Source organism: Prunus avium, chromosome 4 (genome assembly GCF_965620075.1).
Source record: "Prunus avium chromosome 4, drPruAviu1.hap1.1, whole genome shotgun sequence".
NCBI lineage: Eukaryota > Viridiplantae > Streptophyta > Magnoliopsida > Rosales > Rosaceae > Prunus > Prunus avium.
The window spans coordinates 18,085,143-18,112,718 of NC_142287.1; the positions used below are offsets into that span (position 1 = coordinate 18,085,143).

Genomic DNA, 27,576 nt, shown 5'->3' on the forward strand with positions numbered 1-27,576 from the left:
ATATTGTTCTGGGTAAATTTGTTGCATATTGCATACTCATTTATACCTTGCTTTTTGATTTCAGGGAACTAAGAAGGTTCAATGTATGCTCTTTCACATGGCTGAATATGAAGATCAGCTACACCTGAGTTGTGCAGCATTAAAAAAGATGTCTAATCTAAGATTGCTAAAGATTTAAAATTCCTGCATTGGCGACTGCAGCAAATTATGTTTTTCTAAAGGCCCCGAGTCTCTTCCCAATACTATTTGTTATCTTTACTGGGAGAGATACCCTTTGCAATCTTTGCCATCAACATTTTCTGCATAAAATCTTGTTGAGCTTCTAATGCCCCACAGTGAACTTGAGAAACTTTGGAATAAAGGCCAGGTATATATGCTTACTTTACTGTTGTGTAAAATGTAGTGTGGTAAGTTATTCAGGCTAAGTTACAGTTCTTTCCATTTCTCTTTGTTTGTTACAGAACCTGGGGAACTTAAAACTGATCGATCTTAGTTACTCCTATCATCTGGCTGAAGTTCCAGATCTCTCTCATAGTCAAAAGATTCGGCATATAAATCTTGAATGTTGTGCAAGTTTGGTTCAAATTCAGTCATATTTTCAATATCTTGACAAGCTTACTTATATTCATCTGGGAAGCTGCTGGAATTTAAAGAGGGCTGCAATAAAGGAATTGCCTTCGTCAGTTTGGTCTAATGAAAAAATTTATTTCTTGGATATTGAATATTGTGAATACCTTGAGCATCTCCCAAGCAGCAGCTGTAATCTGAAATTCTGTTCAGAATTTTCTGTCATGTGCTGCTCATCTCTCGGCAAGTTTTTTGAGCTTCCTAGGGAGATTAAACTTTTAAAGTTGACTGAGACAGCAATAGAAGTATTGCCCTCATCAATCGAATGTCTCTATGGTCTAAAAACAATTGAGCTTAGAGAGTGTAAGAGGTTTGTGAGTCTCCCAACTAGCATTTGTAAGTTGAAATCTCTTGAGAAACTTGATCTCTCTGGTTGCTGTGAATTTGAACACTTCCCAGAAATCTTGGAGCCTATGGGACGTCTGGAGTTTCTTAGTTTACAAGGAATGGCAGTTAAAGAGCTACCCTCATCAATCGAGTATCTCTCTGGTCTCAATAAAATTCAACTAAAAGGTTGCAGAAGGCTTGTGAGTCTCCCAATGAGTATTTGTAAGTTGAAATGTCTTAAGATACTTGATCTGAATAGTTGCTCTGAATTTGAATGCTTCCCAGAAATCTTGGAGCCTATGGAAGATCCGCTATTGCTCAGTTTAGAAGGCACATCAGTTATAGAACTACCGTCCTTGACTCAAAATCTTTCTGGCATAAAAGATTAAATATCAGTCAGTTCGAGCACCTTGAGGTTGTCCCTAGTAGCTGTGATATCTGTTTGAAACTTATAAGTTGCGACCCTGCTTAGTAGGTTTGGAAAAGCTAGACCTCAGTTACAGCGGTATATCAAAATTCCCTGATCACTTGATTTGCTTAACCTCATTATGGTCTTTAGATCTTCGTGGAACCATGATTGAGAGCATACCTGAAAGCATCAAGCAAGCTTCTTGGCTGCATCGCCTATACTTAACCAAATGCAAAAGCCTTCATTCTTTACCAGAGCTCCCGCTATGGCTGCATCTTATAGCGGATGGCTGCACATCACTGAAGACAGTATCAAGTTCAAGGACGACACTCACACAAGGTTGGAGTGAAGATTATCGTTGGTTTCTTTTGGACAAGCAACTTATATTTTCTAATTGCCTAAAATTGGATCAGAGTGAAAGGAGCAACATAATGGCTGATGCACAGATTTTAATCATGCGAATGGCAAAGTTGACATCAAAGTGGTACAGACAACGTTTTGAATGGTCAAGGGAGTTTATATTTGAACCATCTTTAGTTACGCTTGTTTGTCCGGAAAATGAAATTCCAAATTGGTTTAGCTATCAAAATGAGGGATCTTCAATAAATATCAAGCTTCCTCCAGGTTGGTATAATCCAAATTTATTTGGTTTCGCTGTGTCTGTTGTTTTTGCATTTGACAGTAACTTTCATTTTAATTGGCATTACGAGTTCGGATGTAGTTCCACTTTCAAAACCAATAATAGTACACAGCTTGACTCAGCTTGTCATTTGTGTGGTCCGGATTGGGATGAAGGCAGATATCAAAGAGGCAACACGAACAGTTTCAACTTAGATCACATGTTTGTGTGGTATAATGCCTTTGATTGTATGCAACGTGCAAAATGCAGCACCAGTTCTTTTTACAATGTTTCCACTGAGGCCTCTGCCTGAGGAATTATCATGGCAGTCCAGTTTACGCTTCCAAATTGAAATTGAAACAGTGCGGGATCTGTCTGGTGTATGCTCAAGATGCAGAGAAATTTAATGTCTTGACAATCTCAGGTGAAGGAAAAGTTGAAGAAAACGGTAAAACTAAGAGACGTCATGTAAGTCTGAAGCAAGTGACCCTAAAATGCTCTTTTGCTCTTGCAAGAAACAGGAAGATGAATTACGCCATCAGAGAATGAAAAGGAAAACAATTAGAGATTGATGTAGGATATGGGTGAATTGAGTATTTAGGTAGTTTAGCGGAAGCGAAAACAATGGAAAACAGAAAATAGAACAAAAGGGATAGGTTTGGAATCACTCCAGGGGTTTGGCTTCACACCAAGTAGTCTCCAATCTCTGGAAAATAAACTTTTCTTTATATCTCAACAACTGAATTTTAAAGAACTACATGGAGGGTATTTATAGCAAACTAAAACCTAGAGACAATAGGATAAAAATCCCTTACTAAAACAGAAATCCTAATCCACCAAGGAACTAAGTAAAATAAACTAGGAAACTTAAATCAAATCCTACTAAAAATATGGAAACTAAAATCCTAGTGAAATCTGGAAAACAAGAGAATCTAGGAAACTAATAAATCAGGAAACTAACTAATGATGTCCACACCAATTCCCCCTGGCTGAAAAGAGCACGACTCTGGCGAGATAAAGCTGTAATAACATTCCAAAACTTTGGGATCAATGTGCGGCAAGCCTCCTTTGTAATCCGAGTACTATGAGAATCTGGTTTAACTTCCACTTGACTAGGAACTTCTGCATCTTCCTTACGTTCTTTAAGCGTAATGATATGTAGAGCTTCGGTTTTACCTACTTTTTCTTGCTCCTCTTTGTTTGGTATGGATTGATTCACGAGCTTGGGTTGAAGTGGCTTCATCGTGATCTTCTTTCCTTTATGGATGAACGAACATATATTTTCTTGACCCAAGATGGTAACATTGTAATCGTAGATCCATGGTCTTTCCAAGAGAATATGACTCACATCCATATCCACCACATCACACCAAACATGATCTTTGTAAGATGAAAACTGTATAGGAACGTGACACCGTTGGGTAACAGGGATAGAAGATGTATTGTCAATCCATGCCAATCTGTATGGCACAAGATGCTTCTCGAGCGACAAACCAAGATGCGAAATAGTTAGCATTGAAACCACATTGATACAACTCCCATTATCTATGACCACCTTACAATCTTTATCTCCAGACTTGATGTAAGTGTGGAAAATGGAAGTCTTACGCCAATCCTTAGTTTCCTTCCTAGGTTGAGCCAAAGTACACCTTACTACTGCTAATGTTGGATGAGAGACTTCAAAGTCGATTCCACAATCTGCATCAGGTTGTTGGGGTTCATAAATATCTTCCTCGAATTCGCCTTGATTGTCAGCTTGTTCGTTGATGTGTGCACACAGATTTCTTATTGCCTCCTTCGTTGGGCATTGGACAGCAAAGTGTCCAAAACCTTGGCATCTGTAACATCTTTGCGTTCCACCACCACGTGTATCAACTAGCACTCTTTTTCCCCTGACAGTTTTTACTAAATTAGTTGTAGATGTTGGAGTCGTAGAACTTGGAGTCGCAGATGTCACATCCCGGGATCGGCTTCGCCGTAGCACGATATTGTTCGCTTTGGGCCCCCCTCTCTGCCCTCATGGTTTTGTTTCTGGGAGATCACAAGCAACTTCCCAGTGGGTCACCCATCCTGGGATTGCTCTAACCCCACACTCACTTAACTTTGGAGTTCCCATGACTCCGAAGCCAGTGAGCTCCCAAAAGGCCTCGTGCTAGATGGATGAGGGGATGTACATATAAGGCACATCAACCCCCTTTCCGTTGGTCGATGTGGGATCTTACAATCCACCCCCCTTAGGGGCCCGACGTCCTCGTCGGCACACTCGCACCACACAGCAGAGTGGCTCTGATACCAAATTGACAGGACCCGACCCATATTCCACTTTGGAATTTGAGCCGAACCCTGTGCGTGTCCGACACCTGGCAAGTGCCGGCCACAAATGACCTAATTGCCTTCTAGTCAAGCTTCACTTAAACTGGGGTTTGACTTCTGCCGAAAATTCAGCAGAGTCTCCCCTGTAATTAGGCCACTCCCAAAATTTCACCTGTCAAAACATGTATATACAAAATACACCAACTGCCAGCATACAACTAATTACATACCAACAGTTAGACAAGTGTTATAGGGCAATAACAGAGCATCTATACAGAGTAGATTACAAATTATCACAACTAAACAAAACCCTACATTGGCAAAAGACGTAGCGGAAGAAGGTCTCGGCCCGGTTGTGGCGCACTGACGCACGACCACTGCCTGGGGGAGCAAAACATTAAAAAAGGTGAGTGGATCAAAAATAAAGCTTTAAAAAATAGCATACGAACATACTAACCCCTCAGTTATAAAACTAAATCACTTCTTTTATAAATAAACTCGCACTGAAAGCAATGCAAACGTATATAAATAAATAAATATATATATATATATATATATATATATATAATCAATCACACATTTAATTAAACATTAATTACATGAAAGCATTGAAATCAATTTTAAATCTATCACATAGGTGTACCCATTTATTTCCGTCAATTCCTTATAATCCGTCAATTCCATCCTCGCGCCACCGGAGTGACACGTCCTAGCAGACCTCGAGAAACACATGTTACTCGAGCCGCAATCCTAGCAGAATTCAGGGGACACTTGGTCGGCATGATCCGCAATCCTAGCTAGACTCAGGGAACACTTGGCCCACCTGAGCTGCACTCCTAGCACCACACGGTCCGAGCGTTCCCGAGACTCATGGGGCTGTGTTAAGCATGCTGACCTACCCAAAGGCAACTGGATGTCCGTTGACATCAATAATACCGAAGGCAACTGGATGTCCGTATACATCGTTATAACCGAAGGCAACCATTTAAATCCGAAGGCAACATATTATCGAAGGCAACCTTTATTAATCTTGGGTACCTATGGTGGTTTCTGAAATATATATACATTTTCTGAAAACAAACTAGAATTTATAAAACTATGTCTTAATAAACCTTAAAGCTTGCTGCCACTCAATCTGATAACTATCCCAGTTTATACTTTTCCTATCCTTTAAGGATTCTCAACTCAGCAGCAATTTAATAAATTGAAGTACTTAGAAGCATATAATAATTATGCAACTCTAATATTTGAATAACACTTATTCAAGATCAAGTAATAAGAATAAATTTCATAAAATCATTTATAAAAACAAAAAGTCCACTCACAGATGCTTTGAGCTAGCTGGACCCTTTTGAAGGTCCCTCCTGTGGGTCACCTTGTGCCCGGATGCCTGAATAACCATCATACTCTTTATTAATAACTCTGCTCAATAATATAATATTAAGATAAAAACCCTGACCCCCAGCTCCTAACAGTGCGTGCATATCTTTTAAAGGTCATTCCTATGCTCGCATTAACTTTCCTCTCAATGGACATGATTTAGTAGTAACTCGGGATTCAAAAGCGATAAAGTCCCAAAAAGTCAACTCGGGACCCCGTGGGGTCCACGACCTCAGAATTCTGATCCGATCGTTCCTAGAGGTCCCACTATGCCTAGGACACATGTCCTGAGAGTTTGGTCTCAATCGGAAGGTCGGATTACTCACGATCGCACGATCGGACGGATGAACGATTTTCTGTAATCCTAGCCCTAGGGTTGGCCTTTTCGGAGTACCCAGGACTCCGATTGACGATACGTCGAATCCTACACGATCCTGAAATTACCTAGAACCACATACTCCAGTTTGACTACGATCCTACGGTCTGAACGCTTTGAACTTGGAAATCACACACTATGCGAGATCCGTTTGGGGTCCAAACGTTATCCGAATTGAGATCCGTGAATTTCTACGCGCTCATGAGGACACGAGGATCATTCTGGGACCAAGGGTGGTCCCTGCTACCTGGCCCATGCGCTGCCCACGTGCCGGCAGCGCATGGGTGTGTAAAGAAAATTCCAGTGGTCGGAAAATCTCCAAACCACGAGCCCAAACACCTATCCGAGGTAAAACACCTAATTTGGAACCACTTTTGTTCTTGGACTATGGCCAAAAAGTGGCTGGACGTGGCTGAAACTGAGCTCTCAAAACCGGCAGAAACTCAACTCGACAATTAACCTATCAAAACTTAAAATCTCTGAAAACCTACCTAACCATCAGCTAGATCGTGGAAAATAGTTAGAAATCCATACCTCACTCGCTTGATTTGGTGGTCGGAGGAGGGAGAACAAGAGGTTAGAAAATCTGTCAAAACTGACGCGATATTCTGCGGCTGGTTTCGGCGGAATCCGGCGCTTCATACGGCGGCTGGCGTTGGGTTGGGTCGCTGGGGTGGCGGCGAGGGCTTGGCCAGTCAGGTTGGCCGAAGGTGGTGCGTGGTTGGGTGGTTATGGAGATGAGAAGGTGGCTAGAAAGAAGAAATAACAAAAATGGGGGGGGGGGGGGGGGGGGGGGCGCCTGGTCTGATCGTGAGGAGAGAAAAAGGAGGAAATCAGATTTTTAAAATCTGATCTTCGAAAATTACACTTTTGCCCCTCAACTTCATTTGCTTGTATTTTCTTCGTTACAACTCGGATTTGAGTCCACTATGTGTCTACGGACTCGTTTCGTCGCGCTCTCTGCAACCGTACAAGTGGATTTCCCAAATTCTTTCCCGATCAAAACGTCAACTTAAAACCTAATAAAATATTTCGAGGGTAGTTTAGTCTTTTTCCCTATTAAAATATTAGTTAAATAATAATTAAAAGGTGGATTGTAAGATCCCACATCGACCAACAGAGAGGGGGTTGATGTGCCTTATATGTACATACCCGCATCCATCTAGCACGAGGCCTTTTGGGGGGTCTAAGTTATGGAGGTTTTCGACCTGGAGTAAGTTCCAGTGGAGGGTCTAACCCGAGTGACAGTTTTGGGAACCGCTCTGGAGGTGGTACAGCTAGAAGTGCTGGGAGATAGTTGCCGCTAGGTTCTAGCAGGAGGAGTAGTTATCTGTGCGCAGAGTGTGGCAGGTACCATTCCGGGCCTTGCCAACAAGGCGCTACAGGATACTACCATTGTGGACAGTCCGGACATTTCCGAAGGGAGTGCCCGATGCGTTTTTAGGGTGGAGAGATGACAGTTACATTGACACAGGGGACACCACAGTTTTTAGGGGCCTCGTCTAGCGGTGGGGCCCAGACCGGTGTAGCCAACAGAGGTGGTAGACAGCAGAGGGAACGAGGTGGACGTTCCAGGGCTATGGGTAGACTGTACAATATGTCGCAGCAGGAGGCACATGTCACATCTCGGATCGGCTCCGCCGTAGCACGATATTGTCCGCTTTGGGCCCCCCCTCTCTGGCCCTCACGGTTTTGTTTCTGGGAGCTCACTACCAACTTTCCAGTGGGTCACCCATCCTGGGATTGCTCTCGCCCCCAACTCGCTTAACTTCGGAGTTCCTACAACTCTGAAGCCAATGAGCTCCCAAAAGGCCTCGTGCTAGATTGATGCGGGCATGTACAAATAAGGCACATCAACCCCCTCTCCGTTGGTCAAAGTGAGATCTTACAATCCACCCCCCTTAAGGGCCCGACGTCCTTGTCGGCACACTTGCACCACACGGCAGAGTGGCTCTGATACCAAATTGTCACATCCCGGATCGGCTACGCCGTAGCACGATATTGTCCGCTTTGGGCCCCCCTCTATGGCCCTCACGGTTTTGTTTCTGGGAGCTCACTACCAACTTCTCAGTGGGTCACCCATCCTGGGATTGCTCTCGCCCCCAACTCGCTTAACTTTGGAGTTCCTACAACTCCGAAGCCAGTGAGCTCCCAAAAGGCCTCGTGCTAGATTGATGCGGGCATGTACATATAAGGCACATCAACCCCCTCTCCGTTGGTCAAAGTGGGATCTTACACTACACATTTACTTGTCACACCTAGTTTTGCCCACAATGCCAACGTGAAACTCTCAGCTCTACAGAATGAGTTGGCGATCTCTGTACCTACAGGAGAGACCTTTATGGTTGGTACGATGTATTGAGTTAGTATGGTGCTAGGAGTAGACGTGTTGCTGGAGGCAGATTTAATTCCCCTAGATATGGTTGTTTTGGATGTCATTTTGGGGATGGATTGGTTAGCCAAGTACCATGCCTCCGTAGATTGTTTTCGAAAAGAGGTCGTCTTTCATAGTCCTGGGCAACATGAGGTGAAATTTTATGGTGAGCATAGAGTCCTTCCATCTGCCTCATTTCAGCTATGACGGCAAGACAGTTGCTTAGGGAAGGATGTTCAGGGTATTTGTCGCGTGTTATTGTTACTCGGGATAATGGATTAAGGTTGGAGGATATTCCAGTGGTACAGGAATTTCCAGATGAGTTCCCGGAGGATCTTCAAGGTTATCACCTCATCGAGAGATTGAATTCATTATTGAGCTCGTCCCGGGTACGAACCCTATTTCTCAAGTGCCGTACAGAATGACACCAGCAGAGTTAAGGGAGCTAAAGATTCAGTTACAGGAGCTGGTGGATAAGGGTTTCATCCGACCCAGTTTTTCACCATGGGGCGCTCCAGTATTGTTGTTGGGAAGAAGGATGGCACCATGAGATTGTGTATTGACTACAGGCAGCTGAATAAGGTCACAGTAAAGAACCAGTATCCGTTGCCACGGATAAAAGTTCTGGTTGATCAGCTGAAGGGTGCCAAGGTATTTTCTAAGATTGACTTGAGACCGGGGTATCATCAGCTACGCATTAGAGAGGAGGATGTGCATAAGACAGCTTTTTGGACGAGGTATGGGCACTATGAGTTCATGGTGATACCATTTGGATTGACTAACGTGCCAGCTGCGCTTATGAATCTCATGAACAGAGTGTTCCGACGTTACTTGGATCACCTTGTGATTGTGTTCATAGACGATGTCTTGATATACCCCAAAAGTCAGAAGGCACACATGAAGCACTTGGAAATTTTGCTGAAGACTTTGAGGCGGAAACAACTGTATGCCAAGTTTAGCAAGTGTCAGTTTTGGTTGGACAGGGTGAATTTCTTGGCGACACTATCTTTAGGGGGAAGTGTGTGAAATTTTCATGGATCAAAAGAGTTGGAAGTACCTGTTCACCTAGAAGAAACTTAATTTAAGACAAAGAAGGTGGTTAGAATTGATTAAAGATTATGAATGTACTATTGAGCATCACCCAAGAAGAGCAAATATGGTAGCTGATACCCTCAGCAGGAAGTTCTCGGGATCGATAGCTCATATTCGAGGGAGGTGTTTGTCATTATTGGTGGCCTTTCAGGAAGAAACAGATTGCAGAGTACGTCAGTAAGTGTCTAATTTGTCAGCAAGTTAAGGCAGAGTGATAGAAACCATTGGGATTGCTGCAACCACTTCCGATTCCTGAGTGGAAGTAGGAGCACATTACTGTGGATTTCGTGTTCAAGCTTTCTCAAACACTGAACAAGTGCGATGGAGTTTGGGTATTTTTGGAATTGTCGCCTTGGAAAGGCGTAGTGAGATTTGGGAAGCAGGGAGAACTAAGCCCTCGCTTTATTGGGCCATATGAGATTGTGGAGCGTGTGGGCCCAGCAGCTTATAGACTTGCCTTACCTTCAGACCTTTCCCGTCTACATGACGTATTCCACGTGTCCATGCTCCGGAAAGTATATTTCAGATCCACCCCATGTCTTGGAAGAACAACCCATAAAATTAAAGGATGACTTAAGTTATGTGGAGCAGCCTATTCAGATTCTGGATTGGAAGATGCAAGTGCTTCGATCCAGAGAGATTCCACTAGTGAAGGTTTTGTGGAGGAGTCACGACGTGGAAGAGGCCACTTGGGGACCCGAAGAGCATATGCGGGCCCAATATCCTTACCCCTTCGAGTGACAGGTACGTAAGGGGGGTAGATTGTAACAACCCAAACCTTAATTATTATTTAACTAATATTTTAATAGGGGAAAAGACTAAACTAGCATCAGAATATTTTATTAGGTTTTAAGTTGACGTTTTGACCGGGAAAGAATTTGGGAAATCCACTTGTACGGTTGCGTAGAGCGCGAAGAAACGAGTCCGTAGATACGTAGTGGACTCAAATCCGAGTTGTAACGAAGAAAATACAAGCAAATTAAGTTGAGGGGCAAAAGTGTAATTTTCGAATATCAGATTTTAAAAATCTCATTTCCTCCTTTTCTCTCCTCACTCTCTCTCTCCTCACGATCAGACCAGCCCCCCCATTGTCATTTCTTCTTTCCAGCCACCTTCTCACCTCCATAACCACCCAGCCACGCACTACCTCCGGCCAACCTGACTGGCCAAGCCCTCGCCGCCACCCCACCGACCCAACCTGACTCCAACCGCCACAGGAAGCGTCAGATTCCGTCGGAACCAGCCGCAGAAAATCGCGTTAGTTTTGACAGATTTTCTAACCTCTCGTTCTCCCTCCTCCGACCACCAAATCAAGCAAGTAAGGTATGGATTTCTAGCTATTTTCCACGATCTAGCTGATGGTTGTGTAGGTTTTCAGAGATTTTGAGGTTTGATAGGTTAATTGTCGAGTTGAGTTTCTGCCGGTTTTGACAGCTCAGTTTCAGCCACTTCCAGCCACTTTTTTGCCATAGTCTAAGAACAAAAGTGGTTCCAAATTAGGTGTTTAACCTAGGATAGGAGTTTGGACCCGTGGTTTGGAGATTTTCCGGAGGCCAGAATTTTCTTTACACACCCACGCGCCGGCAACACGTGGGCCAGGTATCAGGGACCACCCTTGGTCCCATAATGATCCTCGTGTCCTCATGAGCGCGTAGAAATTCACGGATCTCAATTCGGATAACGTTTGGACCCCGAACGGATCTCGTATAGTGTGCGATTTGCAGGTTCAATACGTTCAGACCGTTGGATCGTAGTCAAACTGGAGTATGTTGTTCTAGGTAATTTCAGGATCATGTAGGATTTGACGGATCGTCAATCGGAGTCCCGGGTACTCCGAAAAGGCCAACCCTGGGGCTAGGATTACGGAAAATCGTTCATCCGTCCGATCGTGCGATCATGAGCAATCCGACCTTTCGATCGAGACCAAACTCTCGGGACATGTGTCTTAGGCATAGTGGGACCTCTAGGAACGATCGGATCAGAATTCTGAGGTCGTGGACCCCACGGGGTCCCAAGTTGACTTTTTGGGACTTTATCGCTTTTGAGTCCCGAGTTACTACTAAATCATGTCCATTGAGAGGAAAGTTAATGTGGGCATAGGAATGACCTTTAAAAGAGATGCACGCACTGTTAGGAGCCAGGAGTCAGGGTTTTTATTTTAATATTATATTATTGAGCATAGTTATTAATAAAGAGTATGATGATTATTCAGGCACCTGGGCACAAGGTGACTCACAGGAGGGACCTTCAAAAGGGTCCAGCTAGCTCAGAGCATCTGTGAGTGGACTTTTTGTTTTTATAAATGATTTTATGAAATTTATTCTTATTACTTGATCTTGAATAAGTGTTATTGAAATATTAGAGTTGCATAATTATTATATGCTTCTAAGTACTTCAATTTAATAAATTGCTGCTGAGTTGAGAATCCTTAAAGGATAGGAAAAGTATAAACTGGGATAGTTATCAGATTGAGTGGCAGCAGGCTTTAAGGTTTATTAAGACATAGTTTTATAAATTCTAGTTTGCTTTCAGAAAATGTATATATATATTCAGAAACCACCATAGGTACCCAAGATTAATAAAGGTTGCCTTCGATAATATGTTGCCTTCGGATTTAAATGGTTGCCTTCAGTTATAACGATGTCTACGGACATCCAATTGCCTTCGGTATTATTGATGTCGATGGACATCCAGTTGCCTTCGGGTAAGTCAGCATGCTTGACACAGCCCCACGAGTCTCGGGGACGCTCGGACTGTGTGGTGCTAGGAGTGCAGCTCAGGTGGGCCAAGTGTTCCCTGAGTCTAGCTAGGATTGCGGATCAAGCCGACCAAGTGTCCCTTGAATTCTGCTAGGATTGCGGCTCAGGTGACATGTGTTTCCCGAGGTCTGCTAGGACGTGTCACTCCGGTGGCGCGAGGACGTGTCACTTCGGTGACACGAGGATGGAATTGACGGATTATAAGGAATTGACGGATTATACGTTTGCATTGCTTTAAGTACGAGTTTATTTATAAAAGAAGTGATTTAGTTGTATAACTGTTTTTACAGAGGGGTTAGTATGTTCGTATGCTATTTTTTAAAGCTTTATTTTTGGTCCACTCACCTTTTTAATGTTTTGCGCCCCGAGGCAGTAGTCGTGCGTCAGTGCGCCACCACCAGGCCGAGACCTTCTTCCGCTACGTCTTTTGCCAATGTAGGGTTTTGTTTAGTTGTGCTAATTTGTAATCTACTCTGTATAGATGCTCTGTTATTGCCCTAGAACACTTGTCTAACTGTTGGTATGTAATTAGTTGTATGCTGGCAGTTGGTGTATTTTGTATATACATGTTTTGACAAGTGAAATTCTGGGAGTGGCCTAATTACAGGGGAGACTCTGCTGAATTTTCGGCAGAAGTCAAACCCCAGTTTTAAGTGAAGATTGACTAGAAGGGCAATTAGGTCATTTGTGGCCGGCACTTGCCAGGTGTCAGACACGCACAGGGTTCGGCTCAGATTCCAAAGTGGAATGGGTCGGGTCCTGTCAGCAGATGTGCCAACATGAAAATTAGATCTTTGAGAATCAGTTTGCTTGACTACATTGGACGACTTTAAATACTTTTCTAATTCTTGTACCATATGAAAAACCCTCTCTAAAGTATTCACAATATGAGGAATTAATTCCCTTTGAAGCTCTGGACGAAGTCCTGATCTAAACCGAGAAATAGTCATCCTTCAATCTTCCCTTACGTCACATCGCAACATGAATTCCTCAAATTTTGCAATATATTCAGCAACTAGCATGTTGTCTTGACAAAGAGTTTACCACTTGTCCAACAAACTTTGTTGATAGGATAATGGTAGATATTTCTACTTCAACCTTTCTTTCATCTCACCCTAATGGATGATTGGTTCTTCACCAGCTCTCTCTAACTGTGTTTCAACATTGGTCCAAAACAATCCAGCTTGACCCACCAATTTTATCTTAGCAAATCTCACCCTTCGAGCTTCAGACACGTCATGCCACTCAAAATAGTGATCCATGGTAGTTAACGAGTCGAGGAGTGCTTCAGGATTTAGCTCACCATCAAAATTAGGAGCGTCAACTTTCACTGATTTCATCACCCTTTCATCAGGGTCTTGCTCATAGCCACGATGAAAATTGTCTCTCTGCGTCTCAATCATTCCTTCTATCATGACCTCGTCGATCATGATTCCTCACTTCTCCATTCACACTTGTTTCATCATGTTGGGTAGCTGCTTCTAAGTCTGCAAGGTGACGTTCCGTGAGTCTGGATGTAGTGTTCGAATCTGCCACTTGCTTTGATAGGTTTTCCATCATCTGAACAAGATGTTCAAAGTCCGTCTCTAGCTTGTCTGTCTTTTCAGGCTTAGTCGGAGCCATCGCTTGACACATGGTGTGAAGAACAAGAAATACTCGAAAATTTTGAGCCCAAGGGAAACGAAAACTTGGCTCTAATACCAAATTTGATGTAGGATATGGGTGAATTGAGTATTTAGGAAACTTAAATCAAATCCCACTAAAAATCTGGAAACTAAAATCCTAGTGAAATCTGTCTCTATTTGCTCAGAAGAGGAAACATAATTATCAGTCTCTACACAAACTTAATAGTCAAATTAACAGCCTTCAAGTTGATCAAAACTCTACTAACTATCGAGTAGTTTTCTGGAATTGCTTTCATAATTCTGAGAGAAAAGTTCAACTCAGTTTCACTAAGAAATTTAAGAAGTATCATTGCAGTAGTTTCATTGATTAGAGTAATGCTAAATAACCATTTATAAAAATAAACAAAATAAAAATAGTAGATTTGACAATCAAAAGTTAATTACCTCAAACAGAAAGGAGGAAAACGTTTGCCAGCTTATGTCTCTTCATAATTTATTAAAACGAATAAATTAGTTGTGAGATTTAATCTCAGCCATTTATAGTGTATTAATCCAATACTGCAAAACTTGTGCCAAGACTTATGTAACAAACAGAGTGCCATGCATCCACCCCCATTTATATATGTGGTCAGAGAGAAATATAAGGGTAAGTTTAAATTTTTGCTGCTTCAATTGGTCTCCTCCCCTGCTGGTAGTATTCGAAATAGATGCCAACATAATTTTTTACCTTTTTGTACAATCTTGGCTTTGACTCATTGACCAGGCTTTCAAATGGTTCAATATCTTTATCTGATTCTGGGATGCAGAAGGCAGCCAAAGAGATCCTCTCCTTGTCTGGATTTGTCACTACCCTGTGTACAGGGCTCTTGAATATTCCATTGCTCAATATCTGCGTATCACAAGGAAACGAACAATCAAAGGTGCCATAGGGTTCGAACTTGAGACCACTGGTGTGCAAGTCAAGACTATTTCCCACTATGCTAGACCTCGCTGGTCAAAATGGTACATTTTTAAGCTTTCAATCACACACCAAATTTCAATTTAAGCTTTACTCTTTAGGCATTGCTTTAAAGGTTAAAACCAATAATTGAACAGGTTGAGAAAGAACATTTGATTTACCTCTGCCTGATCACCGACGTTAATGAGAAGCGCCTCAGGAACAATGGGAGCTCTAAACCACTGATCGTCTTTAAGAAACTGAAGACCTTCCACTTGTTTGTCTTGCAAGAGAAGGGTGATTATTGTTCCATCTGCATGCGGTTTCACACCCAGGACAACATCAGGCCTTGAACAAGGAGGATAAAAGCTAAACCTCGCATCCATTTTCCCTTGTTCTCCATACAGGTCCCGAAAGCAATTAACATCCAAATTCAATGACCTTGCCATGGCCTCGAGGACAGTTTTTGTTACCACTTGTAACTTCGTCGTATATTGGTCTAAAGTTTCACTGCAGTAAAAATATATGTTGAACTCTAAGAGATCATGATATGGTTATTGTTTCAGTGTGAAGGAAGAAGATGTATGGCAAACACAAGTTACCTAAAAGATTTGGGATTTTGAGGCCAAAATTTGAGCTTTCGGTGCTCTTCTGGATATACAGAAAGGTATAGCCGGTCAGACCAATCAAGTGTTTGTTGTTCTGAAAAAACCATGTCGTTCCCATATCCTTGAATATCGTTGACTTTTCTCAAGTATTTCTGCTTCTCTTCCACTGGAAGTGCAAAAAATTGTTTGGTCATTTCGCGGACCTCGTCTAGGAATTCAGGTGTCATGCCATGATTTATTACCTGGAACACAGAGTTTCAAACATGTTTTCCATATAGGTGGATGGATCAAATCAAACAGAACACAGGGAAAAACCAAATTTAATATAATAATAATAATACAGCATCCTGATCCTGGGATATGCTTAGAAATCTAGATCACTTATACCAAGTTTTCTGAACTAAACACAAAAGTTTGCTAATTCATTAAATTGGGTATTTGAAAATGTTTGAATTCAGACCTGAAAGCAACCCCATGTGGTAAGAGCTGATCGAAGTTTATCAAGTTGTTGTGCAGTGATTGAGGAAGGTGTGAGGAGGAGGCCAAGATCAATGACTGGAATATCCATCAACGCGGCAGAAGAAGCACTTGGGTTTCCAATGCCACCGTCTGTAACTTTATGGATGTATTTATCTGGCACTTGTTCCCCTTTGCCTTTTCCGAGCAGCTCTTGGACAGTTTGGGATCCTAACTCTATCTTGGCAGCCATGTCCATGTGGTTAGTTCCTTTCTAGCCCCCTCAAGAAAGAGCTTCTGTAATTTCAGTTGCAAATGAAAATAATATCTCCCGGTGCTTACTGCTCACCTTCAAGGAAAGCTCGTGATGGGAGGAACTTGGACGTTTCTGCAATTTCAAGGTGAGAGATATTAAGAAAAAGAAATAGTCTATCTATTCTATCCTATTGAAATATGAGCTTGCTGGTATGTCTGCAACGTGTGCAGTGCATATATTTTTTATTTTATAATATTCAATTATGCAGGTGTAGAAAACTAACTTACGTTTGACTATTTGGCGGGGTCTAAGAGCATCTCCTGCGCGCAAGGCTAGCCCAGGCAGGAGGGGGCTGGAAGCAGCTCCAGCACACAAGATCCAGCCCTGGCAAGGGGTGGGACTCATTAGCCCGGGCAAGCCCATGGGGAGATCTGGCCCGTCTCCTTGCCTTCGAGCTGCTGATGTCAGCGCATGCCAATAGTAATTTTTTTTTGAATTTCTTGCGCTGACGCTAGCCTGACGTTAGCGCTGACCCACAGCTATCAGAAACCAACGGCTACAAGCCATGTGGCTTCTCCTTGAGCCTCCGATCCAAAAATCTTGTCAACTTCAACAGCTGTCTATTTTTTGGCTAAAAAAAATTTAAAAAAAATTGAATTTTTTTTTTCTATAAATACCTACCAATATTATTCACTTTTCACACCAAATCTTCATACAAATTCATATCCTTCCAATATTTTTCACTTTCCACACAAAAATTTCTACTACTAAATTCTATTTGTGTAAAAAATACAAATGACCTTTTTCATGGAAGCTGGAGGCTTGTGGACAACCGTGGAAGATATTTTGTTGTGTGAGTGTTGGGTCAACGTTGGTCATTGCCCGATCACAGGCAATGAGATCGGGTTCGGCTTGTATGGAAATAGCATTGGCTAGTAGGTGGAAAATTTTGAATAAGGAGTTAGGGAAATGGAGAGATGTGTTTGCAAAAGCGAGGGACCACATTCGAAGCGGTCAAAATCTTCACGACGACGTTAAATATTTCTAAATGCCGTTTTATTCAAATTCATCTTCTCCCTGTTGCCTCTCCAACACCCTCCTCAGGTTAGACATTGAGAGTAGAATATGTTTTGCAAAATCTGAGAAATGAAAGGATAGAGAAGATATGGTGTGAGAGGTCTGAGTTGAGGGTGTAGTTTTATACAGGGATTTAGAAGATAGAGATGACACGTGGCATAATTTTAGAGGGTGAAAATCTTATCTGAATTCTGAGATTAGAATTTTATAGTAAATATCGACATGTGGCAACCGAGAATCTTATTCGAAAATCTTATATGAAATTTAAGATATGAATGTTATAACAAAATATGGACACGTAGCAACCGAAAATCTTATCCAAAAATTTAATCATAAAATTTAATCCGAAAATGTTATTTGAAAATTTAGGTGAGAATTTTATAATAAATAGTGACATGTGACAACTGAAAATCTTATCAAAATTAATCGTTTATAAAAAATAGAAAATAAAGTAAGTGAATAGTAATTGCCCTTGCCCATAAAGTTGGAAACAAAAAAGGCAAGGGCTGCCACTATTCACTTAAATAGTGACAAACCTTGCTTTGTCCTTGCCTTGCCCTTGCCCTTTGCGGTGGAAGTGTCTAAGAGCATCTCCAGGAGAGTCTCCAAATTTTAGCAAATTGTAGTTAAAATAGCTAAAAAGCTATTATAGCAAACTACTTAAAAGGTGTTTCCTTAGAGGTGTCAAACGGGCCGTGCCGGGCCGGCCCGTCCCATTTAAACTCGTGCTTTTAACATTTTCGTGCCGTGCCGGGCCGGCCCATTTAATTTATCAGGCCGTGCCGTGCCGGCCCATTTAATAAAATCATTGATCCCGGCCCGGCCCAAAGCCCATGTCCATATTTAAACGGGCCGGGCCGGGCTCGTGCCGTGCCCGTGCTCGTGCTTGTGCCATACTTGGGCCCAAGAACCAACCCATTTAATTTGATTTTTTTTCGCTTGATTTTTTTTTTTCCACTAGATAATTCAAATTATAAACATTAAAAATATAATTAGAGGCAAGAAATTATTAACTATTTGAAAACATTAATCAATCAAACATCCAAACAATATGAAGGGCGGAGGGCAAAAAGTGTCCAACTCCACAAAGTCCACTTGAACTTTTCATCTTTAAACAACTTATTATTTTATATGTGAAGAAATGTTTTGCTTTGATTATAAGATAAGCGTATATGTCATATGTATTGATTAGATATCAAGTCCAATGTTGTTTAATTAATTTGTAGTTGATATGTTTAATTAACTAAGGACCCAAGTAATTTCCCTAAAATGAAAGACATCAAATATATGGTTATGATTTTTTTATTAAAAAAAAACATATAAACAATGACATTAGATGTCAAATTATTGCATTTTGACTTTTTGAGAAGAAAAAAAATGCTAAATGGGCCGTGCTTGGGCTCGTGCCGTGCTTGAAGCGGGCTCGGGCCAAGCCCGGCCCATGTCGGGCCATGGGCCGGCCCGGTCCATTGGACCTATTTTTTGATCCCGGCCCGGCCCAAGTTTTCGTGCCGTGCAGAGCACGGCCCATTAGTATTCGTGCTCGTGCCGTGCCGTGCCTCATTTAAACGGGCTAGGCTCGTGCCGTGCTGGGCCGGCCCGTCCCGTTTGACACCTCTATGTTTCCTCCAACAATGTTCTCTATTTTGTCTAATCTGAAATATTGTATTATTATTTTCCCTTTCTCTTGCAAATCAAATATATTAAAAAGAAAAGTAGAAACCCAACCCCATCAACCTCCCAAATGTCTCTATCTCTCACCTTTTTTCTCTCTCCTCCTCTCTAGATGTAGAGATCCAAAAGTTGATTCTCCAAAATAAAGAGCCAAGTAGGGAGTTTGTTAGAAGGAGGACTTTTTATCCAAAGTAGATAATTATGAGAGTCGGCTGGAGATGATTCTAAGTATTAAAAAGGAAAAAAAATAGAAGTAGAAGAAAGAACAGAAAATTGGACTCCTATAAAGTAAAAAACACAAGCTAAACTAAAGTGCCTTTATCGTGATGCACGTGGCTCAGGTTGGAACTCCTTTTTGCGAACCCCTATTTGCTGCTCCATCTCAGCCGTCAAAGTGATCTCAATGGCTGAAGAGAAAAAGAGAGCTTATAATAGAAATGGGACGCTGCACTTCCGCTTAGCGCACATGTCCTCGCACGCCTTTTCCAATCCCGCCTTTCTTCCATCCAATGGCGCCTGTTTTTCTTTTTCCAGACTCCCTCTTGTTCTTCTCCAACAAATTCTCCTCTCTCTCTCTCTCTCTCTCTCTCTCTCTCTCACCTGTTTATTCTGTGTTAGTGGCGATTGGGTTAGGGTTGATAACAGTTACTGTTCACATTTTTCCCATCTCCTTCACCTCCTTCACGCACATAGTACCCAAACACCGACATTGCCTTCCTCAGACATCTATGACTCTCAAGAAAATCTTTTAGTTTTTAGAATTCCAACCTCCAAATATATTTCTTAGAATCCTAATTTTAATTTTAACTATTTTAATTTTTTGTGTTCATTCTCTCTCACGACGGCCTTCCTTGCCCGCCAATCTAAGAGGTAGAGTGACGGGCCTGGCTCTGTCTTGGGCCTGTTTCCCTGGTACTTGGGTCTGTTACTCCATTTTTCTGTTGCAGTATTTCAGCTTTTGTTGTTGTTTGGGATCGTGATCTGCTTTTCCGTAGACTGGTTTTGGCATCGACGGCTCCCTCTCTCTCGCCGGCGCTCTCTTTCTTGCTCTCTCTCTCTCTCTCTCTCTGGCTGGCTGGCTCGTTCTCGCACTCTCTATGGCTCGTTCGTTCTCGCACTCTCTATGGCTCGCTCGTTCTCGCACTCTCTGTTCATGAGAGCCTCCCTTCCTCCATTCCATAGGTAACAACTGTCCTTCCTTCTCTTAGAATTATTTTCTATGTTTTTTGAAAATTAAATTTCTATATCCCTAATTTGATTTAGGGTTAAAATATTTGGGTTTTTAATTGTAAATTATTTGTGAAAATCATTATCTTTTTGTATATATTTTCGATTTATATAGGAATTAGGGCAAATTTTCTGAATTTTTTTTAGTGTTTAGGGATTTATACTAGTAGTGATTATGTGCGAATGTTTCTCAATTGTTTATGAGATTCTGAATCATGTCTTGGTGTTTGTGATTTGTTGTTGTAACAAGAGATGAGTTTGTTCCTCAAAAGGAAGGGAGTTGTCAGTTGAGTACTTGGAAAATGACATTGACATCTTCCAGAGTGTGAATGATTGGGTTGGTATTGTAATTTTCAAGTTCTGAGATATCTGAAATAAAATTGATAGCGTGTCAAACATGATTATTGTTCAATGTGCGGATCTTTTTTCATACTTGCTGCGGTGAATTCTGTGGACAATCTCTTTGGGAGGACTGGAATACTAGAAAAGAAACTATATCTGATATTATTGTTCTGCCATATAAACCGGAAGAAAGACTAACACTTGTGCAGCAGGAGCCTTTAGAGAAAGGGTCAACCATCACACATGTTCCTAATAGGAAAGGAACGTTGAGCATTGCAAACTATCTCTGTAGGTGTGGCGTGAAGGCTGCTCCCTATAATGTAGCGGTAAGTCATGGATTATAACAGTTTTTTCATGTACATAATGTATGCCGATGACAGATTCTTTTTTATTGTCATATTGCCAACTCATTGAGTTCCACTCATTATCCAATTGCTAACTTAAAGATGATTCATGCTGCCATCAAAATCTATCTCTTGTTTGCCACCAAAATATGTTTCATATACGCTTCAAAAGGATTTACTAGAGCTTCAACATCGTGTCATTTACTATTCACTAAAGCTTCATAAATAATTTTTTTATTTTTTTACTAAGAAGTCTTCATTACTATTTTATAAATTTTTCAGACGAACTCAAAAGATGTACAAAGTGTTGCAAGCAGTTTGTGTATTTTCATGTTATTTAATGAATTATTCTGATTTTTGGAAGTTAGAGTATACAAAAATAGTAATAAACGTAAGAGAATGACAAATGGTGACACTTGAATTGTGCGTCGTCAGAGTTTCCGACAGGTGTTAGTATCGCGTAGCTCTACGTGTCATCAGGTTCATTTTTGTATCTTTAACTTAAAAAATTCACAAACAATGAATAAAAAATGAAAAAAATGGACCGAAATTTCTTAAAAAACTCCTTGCAACACTATCTTCGACTATGATGTGTGATAATAAAATTTTGGCCTTGGAAAATTTGAAGTAATTATTGGAGGAAGAGTTGTTGTAAAGGAGAGTAATGATTTTCAACATAGTATTATTGTTAGCATCAAAACAAACTTGACTTCGAGAAATTATTTGAATTTTACATGTCAAAATTATATTTTAAAGCTTAGCCGCGGTAGATGTTAGAGTTTACGGTATGAAGCAATAGACATTAGAGTTTATAGGGATGAAGCAGGTGAAGGAGTTGAGTCTTATTCAATCTGTCTCCACTGATAATAGCTCTGTCAATGAGTTGTCAAGCTGCCATTGTGCTGCTGGTTTTGCATCAGTGGATTTTATTATTTGGAACTTAATAACTGAGACCAAGGTAGAGTCTTTTCCTGTACCTCAGACTGCTTACTGAAATGATTTGTAAGTTGTTTGTGTTATTTATTTTGATGCCTAAGGACCCATATTTTGTTGCCGGTTGTGCAAATTCCATGCGGTGGATGGAGTCGTCCTCATTCCTATTATCTTGGTGATGTACCAGAAATAAAGAACTGCTTTGCATATGTTAAGGTTCGTGTCAATCTATTTAGAATTGGTAATTTCAGAGGCACAAATAAAATAAGCATTGTGGAAAGATATATCCAGGGAGTAGGTCAAAAGTATTTTTTATCATCTGAAAATACACATCCATAAATGCATGATATGAGTTCCTTTAGTTTTGTGTCATTAATTGCTTTGTGAATTGTTTTGCTGCTAAGCACATCATTCTATCTTTTGTTAATAATTGATCGTATGTTTCATTTGTTTACTTTGAAAAGATAAGGTTTCATTTAAATTTTATCTTAACTCTGCACAACATTTCTTTGATTTACTAGGATGAAATCATTTATATTCATAGGCAGTGGGTGCTTGATGGTGAAAGGAAGGTACTCTCCAGGAATTTGCATATGCAATTCCATGGGAGAGGCATTCCATATGCTTTGTCTCAGAAGGATTTCAACCTGGAGTATATGGGAAGCACAACCTCTTCTCTGCGTCTAGTTGGATCGCAACTGGTTGTGAAGATAGAACTGTGAGGTTGACTAGGTATGATTATAATTATTAGCTATTTGATATCTGAAATTTAAAAATAAAATTGTAAAGGGAAAAATAGTTGAATTTATTGTATAGTATAATTGAATGTATTTACACTTTTGTTAACCTTGAGAACTGAGCTGACAGTATACATGCATGTTGTAGCCTACATAAAAATGAATATACGCATGATATTTATTTAACATATGAACCCGCCTTGGTGGCAAAACTGAGTGATTTATCAGGTGCTTATACAAGACTAGCTAATTGTCTAATGATCACTTAGGTATATGCCAGGTGTTGAGAATTGGTCTGCATCAAAATTACTTGGGGAGCATGTTGGTGGATCAGCCGTGAGATCAATATGCTCTGTGTCAAAGATAAGCATAGTTACGTCAGATGTGACCAACATACCCGATATGAGAAATGGACAAAATGCAGCAATGGAGAACATAGAAACTCCGGGTTCGTTGATTTCTGTTGGTGCAAAGCGGGTATTGACTTCTTGGCTACTAAGTAGGAAGGTAGACAAGAAGGAAGAACAACATAACATCACTGGAAATAGCAATAAATACTTCAAAAGGATTCACTAGAGCTTCAATATCGCATGATTTACTATTCACTAAAGCTTCATAAATATATATTTTTTTACTAAGAAGTTTGTGGGATTTTTTGGTGAATTTATTATGATTTTTGGAACCTAAAGCATTGGAAAAAACTAATGAATGGAAGAGAATGACACATGGTAGTGTCAGATTGGTGCGTCATTAGAGCTTCCGACAAATGTACGTATCATGTAGCAACATGTGTCATTAGTGGTTCGTTTTTGTGTCTTGAACTTAAAAACTTCACAAAAAATGGAAAAAAAAATATGAAAAAGAAAATTGCCAAAAATTTCTAAAACTCCCTTGCCACGTTTTCTTCGACTATGACTTGTGAAAACAAAATTTTGACTTTGGGAAATTTCAAGTAATAATTGGAGGAATAGTTGTAGTGAGGAGAGTAATGATTTTCAACATAATATTATTGTTAGTTGTAGGGGACTTTTTCTCCTGGTAGTTGCTGCAAGGAGCAATCTGATGCAAGTGCCCCCTTGTGTCTGAGTTTGAAGATTAAGCCCCAAGAACGTCTCAAAAGGGTAGTGAAGTCTTAGGAAACTCCTTGTTTACCTTCACTAATGAAAATAGAAACAAATTACAGATATATCTTCTAACTTGGCATGAGAGACTTATGGCATGGGAGCAAAATTATCATGGGTTTAACACTTAAGGAGAGAGAGCTGTGGGTTCCTATGAGAGACAGAGGTTCTAATGGAAGGAAAGAGGGGTTCTAAGGAGGTCTGATGGAGAGGGAGAAGGATGGTGAAGAATTATGGGTGAACTTAGCAGTTTCTGGCAGTTTGACAGTGACTCTGTCAAAGCTGCAGCAATCTGCCAGAACAGTGGAGATAAGGGAAATGGGCAAGCAAAGCACGAAATTTACTGAGTTTGCAGGTGAGAGAGGAAGCTTGCTCTCTGAAGGGTGTGTTGTAATACCCTGAAAAATTTAAGGTGGATTTTCATATTTTAGTGAAAAATAATATAATGGTGGAGAATGATTATGGGTATTTTATCAAGTGATTTTGGATTGAGATTATTAAATTAAGTGTGTTTAATTTCAAGTTGGACAAACATGACCAAAACACTCCTATGTATGATAGATTACCAAAATACCCTTGTAGGCCAAGAAAAAAAGAGAAGGAGACAACGTGTAAGCCAAGCATTTCTTCCCTCCTTCATTCTTCCCCCCTTGCCTCAAGTTTTCCTATCCATCATTTATGAAGAGTTGAGTCACCTAGCCTAAGAGTCTTTCTTATCCTCTTCTCCCATTCATTGAATCATCACTCTTTCTTAACTTGATGACTCACCTAGCCTAAGGCTTTTCAATCATAAATTCACTCTTATCCTCATCATTCATTGCATCATCCTTTCTTCCTCATTCACTCATCTTCATCCTCATTCTTCTTTTGTTCCTCTTCAAAATCCAAAATTCGTAACTTCCTTGGAGCAGCCGAGAACTCAAATTTCGAAAGCTCAAATGAGAAAACTTTCTTCATAAAAGTTGTTCATTTACGTGATTCCTATAATATACTCAAATTTCAGCTCAATCCGACTAGTATAGGCTCTGAAACGTTGGTATGATCACAATAAGTTTACCATTTCCTGATTTCACAGCAGTATGCTCGGTTTCAGTTTGTTTCTGTGATTTCCTGTACTCAAATGACTTTGGTTCCTTCATCAAAGTTGTTTGAAATGCTGTCTATTATAACATATCAAAAGTTCAGATTGATTGGACTTCTATAGCCACCTTGGGAATGTTTAGAGTGGAACTTGTTTATAGTCTTCGACCTTAGTTTTCTTCCCTCATTTTCAGTCCAAAACACTCATTTCAAAAGCTCAAAACACTATGGTTTCTTCATGATAGTTACTCCAAATTCTCCTCTTTATAACATATCCAAAGATCATCCAAACGCAATCTTTATAACTATCTAAAAATTGGTGTGAACAGAACTTGTTATTATGTTGAATTTCTTGTTATAGATGTGTACTTTCTCTTAAATGGCTTGTTCCTTATCATTCAATTGCTCAAATTAGCCACTATCATCTCAAGTAAATGATTCTTTGAAGGCTTGAAGCTCATCTTTTTATTGTCTCTTTGAGTACTAGTTTTAAACCAAGTGTGGTTAGAATGCCTCAAGTATTTATATATCTTTCGAAGTGTGTTTTTGTGAAGTTCTAGATTATTTCGATGTGATTTTTGTTCCAATTTCATTTTGGGGTTTTGTTACATCAAAATGAATATCTCAAGGGTAATTTTAAAGTTGGTTTTGTGCCATTTGAATTTAAATTGATTTTGTGTGAAATTTCAAAGTAGAGACTATCCTGCTGGAATTGTTTTGATTATGCTGCATACCATGTTTTGAAGTAAGTGTTTGAAAACTTCATAAACTTGGATTTTCATGAAATTTTAGTATGTTTTACTTTCTCGTATTTTCTTCAGATTTGGAAAGTTTTATCTAGTTTGGTTGTAAATTGTAATTTTGGTGATTTTTCAAAATAAAGTGTACAAACCTGAAAAAAAACCGTTATGCAACGTAGTCTGCTTTTGGTTTCTATTTTGACTTGTTTCCTTAACCCTAATTTTTTTCAAATTTTGACATCTTTAATTTTTCTATGTCTAGTTGTGATCTGGAAAGTTTTACATTATTTTGATTTAAACTCAATATTTAGTGAATTTTCGAAGTTAACGTGTTCCAACCCAAATGTTTAGCAAAACTGAAATTTTAGTTTTAAATTGATGTTTTAAATTTTCTTTATGAGTCTAAAGCCGAACCACCTGATTTTAAACATCCCAAAGAGTAGAACTATTATAGGAGGGGAATAGATTAGTTTTTCCTTGACGCTTGGTTCTATACTTGCTTGGATGGGAGGTTAAGGGAGTAACAATCGGGTCAAACAACTTGTCAAGTGTTTTACGGGGTTTTAGGTCTGCGTGAGCTACTAGGACACTCAAACTTGTTTCCTTATTTCCAATGAATTTTAATCAATAAATTATCTTAACTAGGTGTTCTACTCTGCGTACTTTCGAGGACGAAACTGCACAAGGTTAAGCTAGCTGAGCTTTTATTGTTGATTTGTGTAATTAATATTTGTAAGTAGTCAACCGTTTGTTAAAGATCCTAGTGTGTAGTTAACTACAAGCTACTGCGACTCTGATTTTGTGATGTTAAGTAAATTTGTATTTTTTTTGTGGCTCTATTTCTCATCATATCATGGTTGTAGGATTTTATTCTTATGACTATGGTATGACTCACGCCATGATTCGGGAATATTCTTTATTATCGAATCGGGTCGTGACATGTGTTGTGTTGTGTTGGGTAGAAGAGGCCCTATTTATAGCTGCTGGGGTTTGTTCTTCTCCAAGAAACCCTAATGGTTTCTTCCCAATCTAGCTAAGCTTTCCTATTCCTTTCTTCTCCTCTTTCTTGACTTACCTCATGGTGGCAAAAATCAGCTCTGCCCAATCCCACAAAATCAGAGATTTTTGGGAGCTCCATGCTTCTTCCTACGGCTGCTTCAGAGGAGAGCTTCTACTTTCACCCATCTTTTTTCTCTTCTTTCTTTCTCTTTCCATGGCCAAATCTGATGGAGGAAAGAAAATGGGTATGCATGCTGGTTCAAAGGATGGCATCCTCCCTGCGCACCAATATTCCTTGGTCCCTTTAATGCCTTCACTTGGAACTTGCTCCTTCCATGTGGAACCTCCCAGCAGCCCCTCCTTATGTGGATCCTTTGGCTTCTTCGGGGCTTTTTGCTTCAGCCAAGTGCTGAGGGCCTTGGACTCCTTTTATTCAAATTGTATGGGCCTTTTAATATAGAAAGCCAAGTCATCTAATAAGTGGGTTAAATTCACCAAATATTTGGGCTTTATGGGCTATCTAAGGTAATCGGTTATTTTTTACTAAGATGATGGGCTATTTTGGTTGGGCTACTTGTTGCGTAGATTTAGCTCCACCAAAATGGATTAAGCTGCATCCTCAACTTGTGATACTCGCAAGTGCACGAACCGTTGGTAGTATAGCATATGTAAGTGCGAGGTCGATTCCACAGGGATTGGTGATTGAATGATCCAATTTAGTTTCCCTACACAAAATAGAAACAAAAACAAAGAACATAAAACAAGGAAGAAAGAAATAAGTAACTCAAGCAAATAAGTTCCCAAGTTCAATTTAGATTAATGGATTGATTCTAGCTAAAGTATGATTAAGCCATGGTGTGTGGTCATAACCTTGTGTTCCTAATTCCCTAATTTGATCATTTGTTGTCTAACCTAAAATTAAGCATTAGGAACCCATTAAGCATAGAAGAACATTTTAAACAACCAAGTATGTATCTAATCCCTGTTGTCGAATGTCCATACATACTCTTCCTATTCATAGTTCAATTCGAATTAAAGCATGGTGTATACTCTTAATTCAAACCAAGATAGCTAACATGCAAGCCTAAATGGTGATCAATCATTCAAACTAGCATATTAACTTATAAGCATAATGAATAAGAAC

General features: G+C 40.2%; 2 protein-coding genes and 1 long non-coding RNA gene across 5 annotated transcripts; 2 read left to right on the plus strand and 1 right to left on the minus strand.

Moving 5' to 3' along the window:
* Window positions 1–227: 227 nt before the first annotated feature.
* On the plus strand, window positions 228–2,015 carry LOC110755191 (protein SUPPRESSOR OF npr1-1, CONSTITUTIVE 1-like). The gene is made up of 2 exons (XM_021956364.2): window positions 228–367; window positions 462–2,015. Exons 1-2 carry the CDS (start codon window positions 326–328, stop codon window positions 1,341–1,343), a joined length of 924 nt encoding a protein of 307 aa, XP_021812056.1. The 5' UTR covers window positions 228–325; the 3' UTR covers window positions 1,344–2,015.
* A 12,285-nt stretch (window positions 2,016–14,300) lies between these two features.
* On the minus strand, window positions 14,301–16,380 carry LOC110755256 (protein LATERAL BRANCHING OXIDOREDUCTASE 1-like). The gene is made up of 4 exons (XM_021956432.2): window positions 15,907–16,380; window positions 15,441–15,688; window positions 15,021–15,348; window positions 14,301–14,790 (listed from the first exon to the last, which is right to left on the minus strand). Exons 1-4 carry the CDS (start codon window positions 16,159–16,161, stop codon window positions 14,554–14,556), a joined length of 1,068 nt encoding a protein of 355 aa, XP_021812124.1. The 5' UTR covers window positions 16,162–16,380; the 3' UTR covers window positions 14,301–14,553.
* Window positions 16,381–19,333: 2,953 nt separating this feature from the next.
* LOC110755248 (uncharacterized) lies at window positions 19,334–23,242 on the plus strand. Of its 3 annotated transcripts, none has more exons than XR_002526464.2 (4): window positions 19,334–20,091; window positions 20,387–21,971; window positions 22,277–22,487; window positions 22,762–23,242. It is a non-coding gene; the product is annotated as an uncharacterized LOC110755248 (long non-coding RNA). The 3 variants fall into 3 exon arrangements; XR_015835361.1 differs by having other exon boundaries at window positions 19,336–20,091; window positions 20,691–21,971; XR_002526463.2 differs by lacking the exon at window positions 19,334–20,091 and having other exon boundaries at window positions 20,098–21,971; window positions 22,762–23,180.
* The last annotated feature ends 4,334 nt before the right edge of the window (window positions 23,243–27,576 follow it).

Bases quoted from the DNA above. Each gene is read 5' to 3' on its own strand.
- LOC110755191 (XM_021956364.2), top strand. From the start codon at position 326: ATGCCCCACAGTGAACTTGAGAAACTTTGGAATAAAGGCCAG. The intron at 368-461 runs GTATATATGCTT...TGTTTGTTACAG, and splicing joins AACTTTGGAATAAAGGCCAG to AACCTGGGGAACTTAAAACT.
- LOC110755256 (XM_021956432.2), bottom strand. From the start codon at position 16,161: ATGGACATGGCTGCCAAGATAGAGTTAGGATCCCAAACTGTCCAAGAG. The intron at 15,689-15,906 runs GTCTGAATTCAA...TCTGTGTTCCAG, and splicing joins CCACATGGGGTTGCTTTCAG to GTAATAAATCATGGCATGAC. The intron at 14,791-15,020 runs GTAAATCAAATG...TGTGATACGCAG, and splicing joins ACGTCGGTGATCAGGCAGAG to ATATTGAGCAATGGAATATT.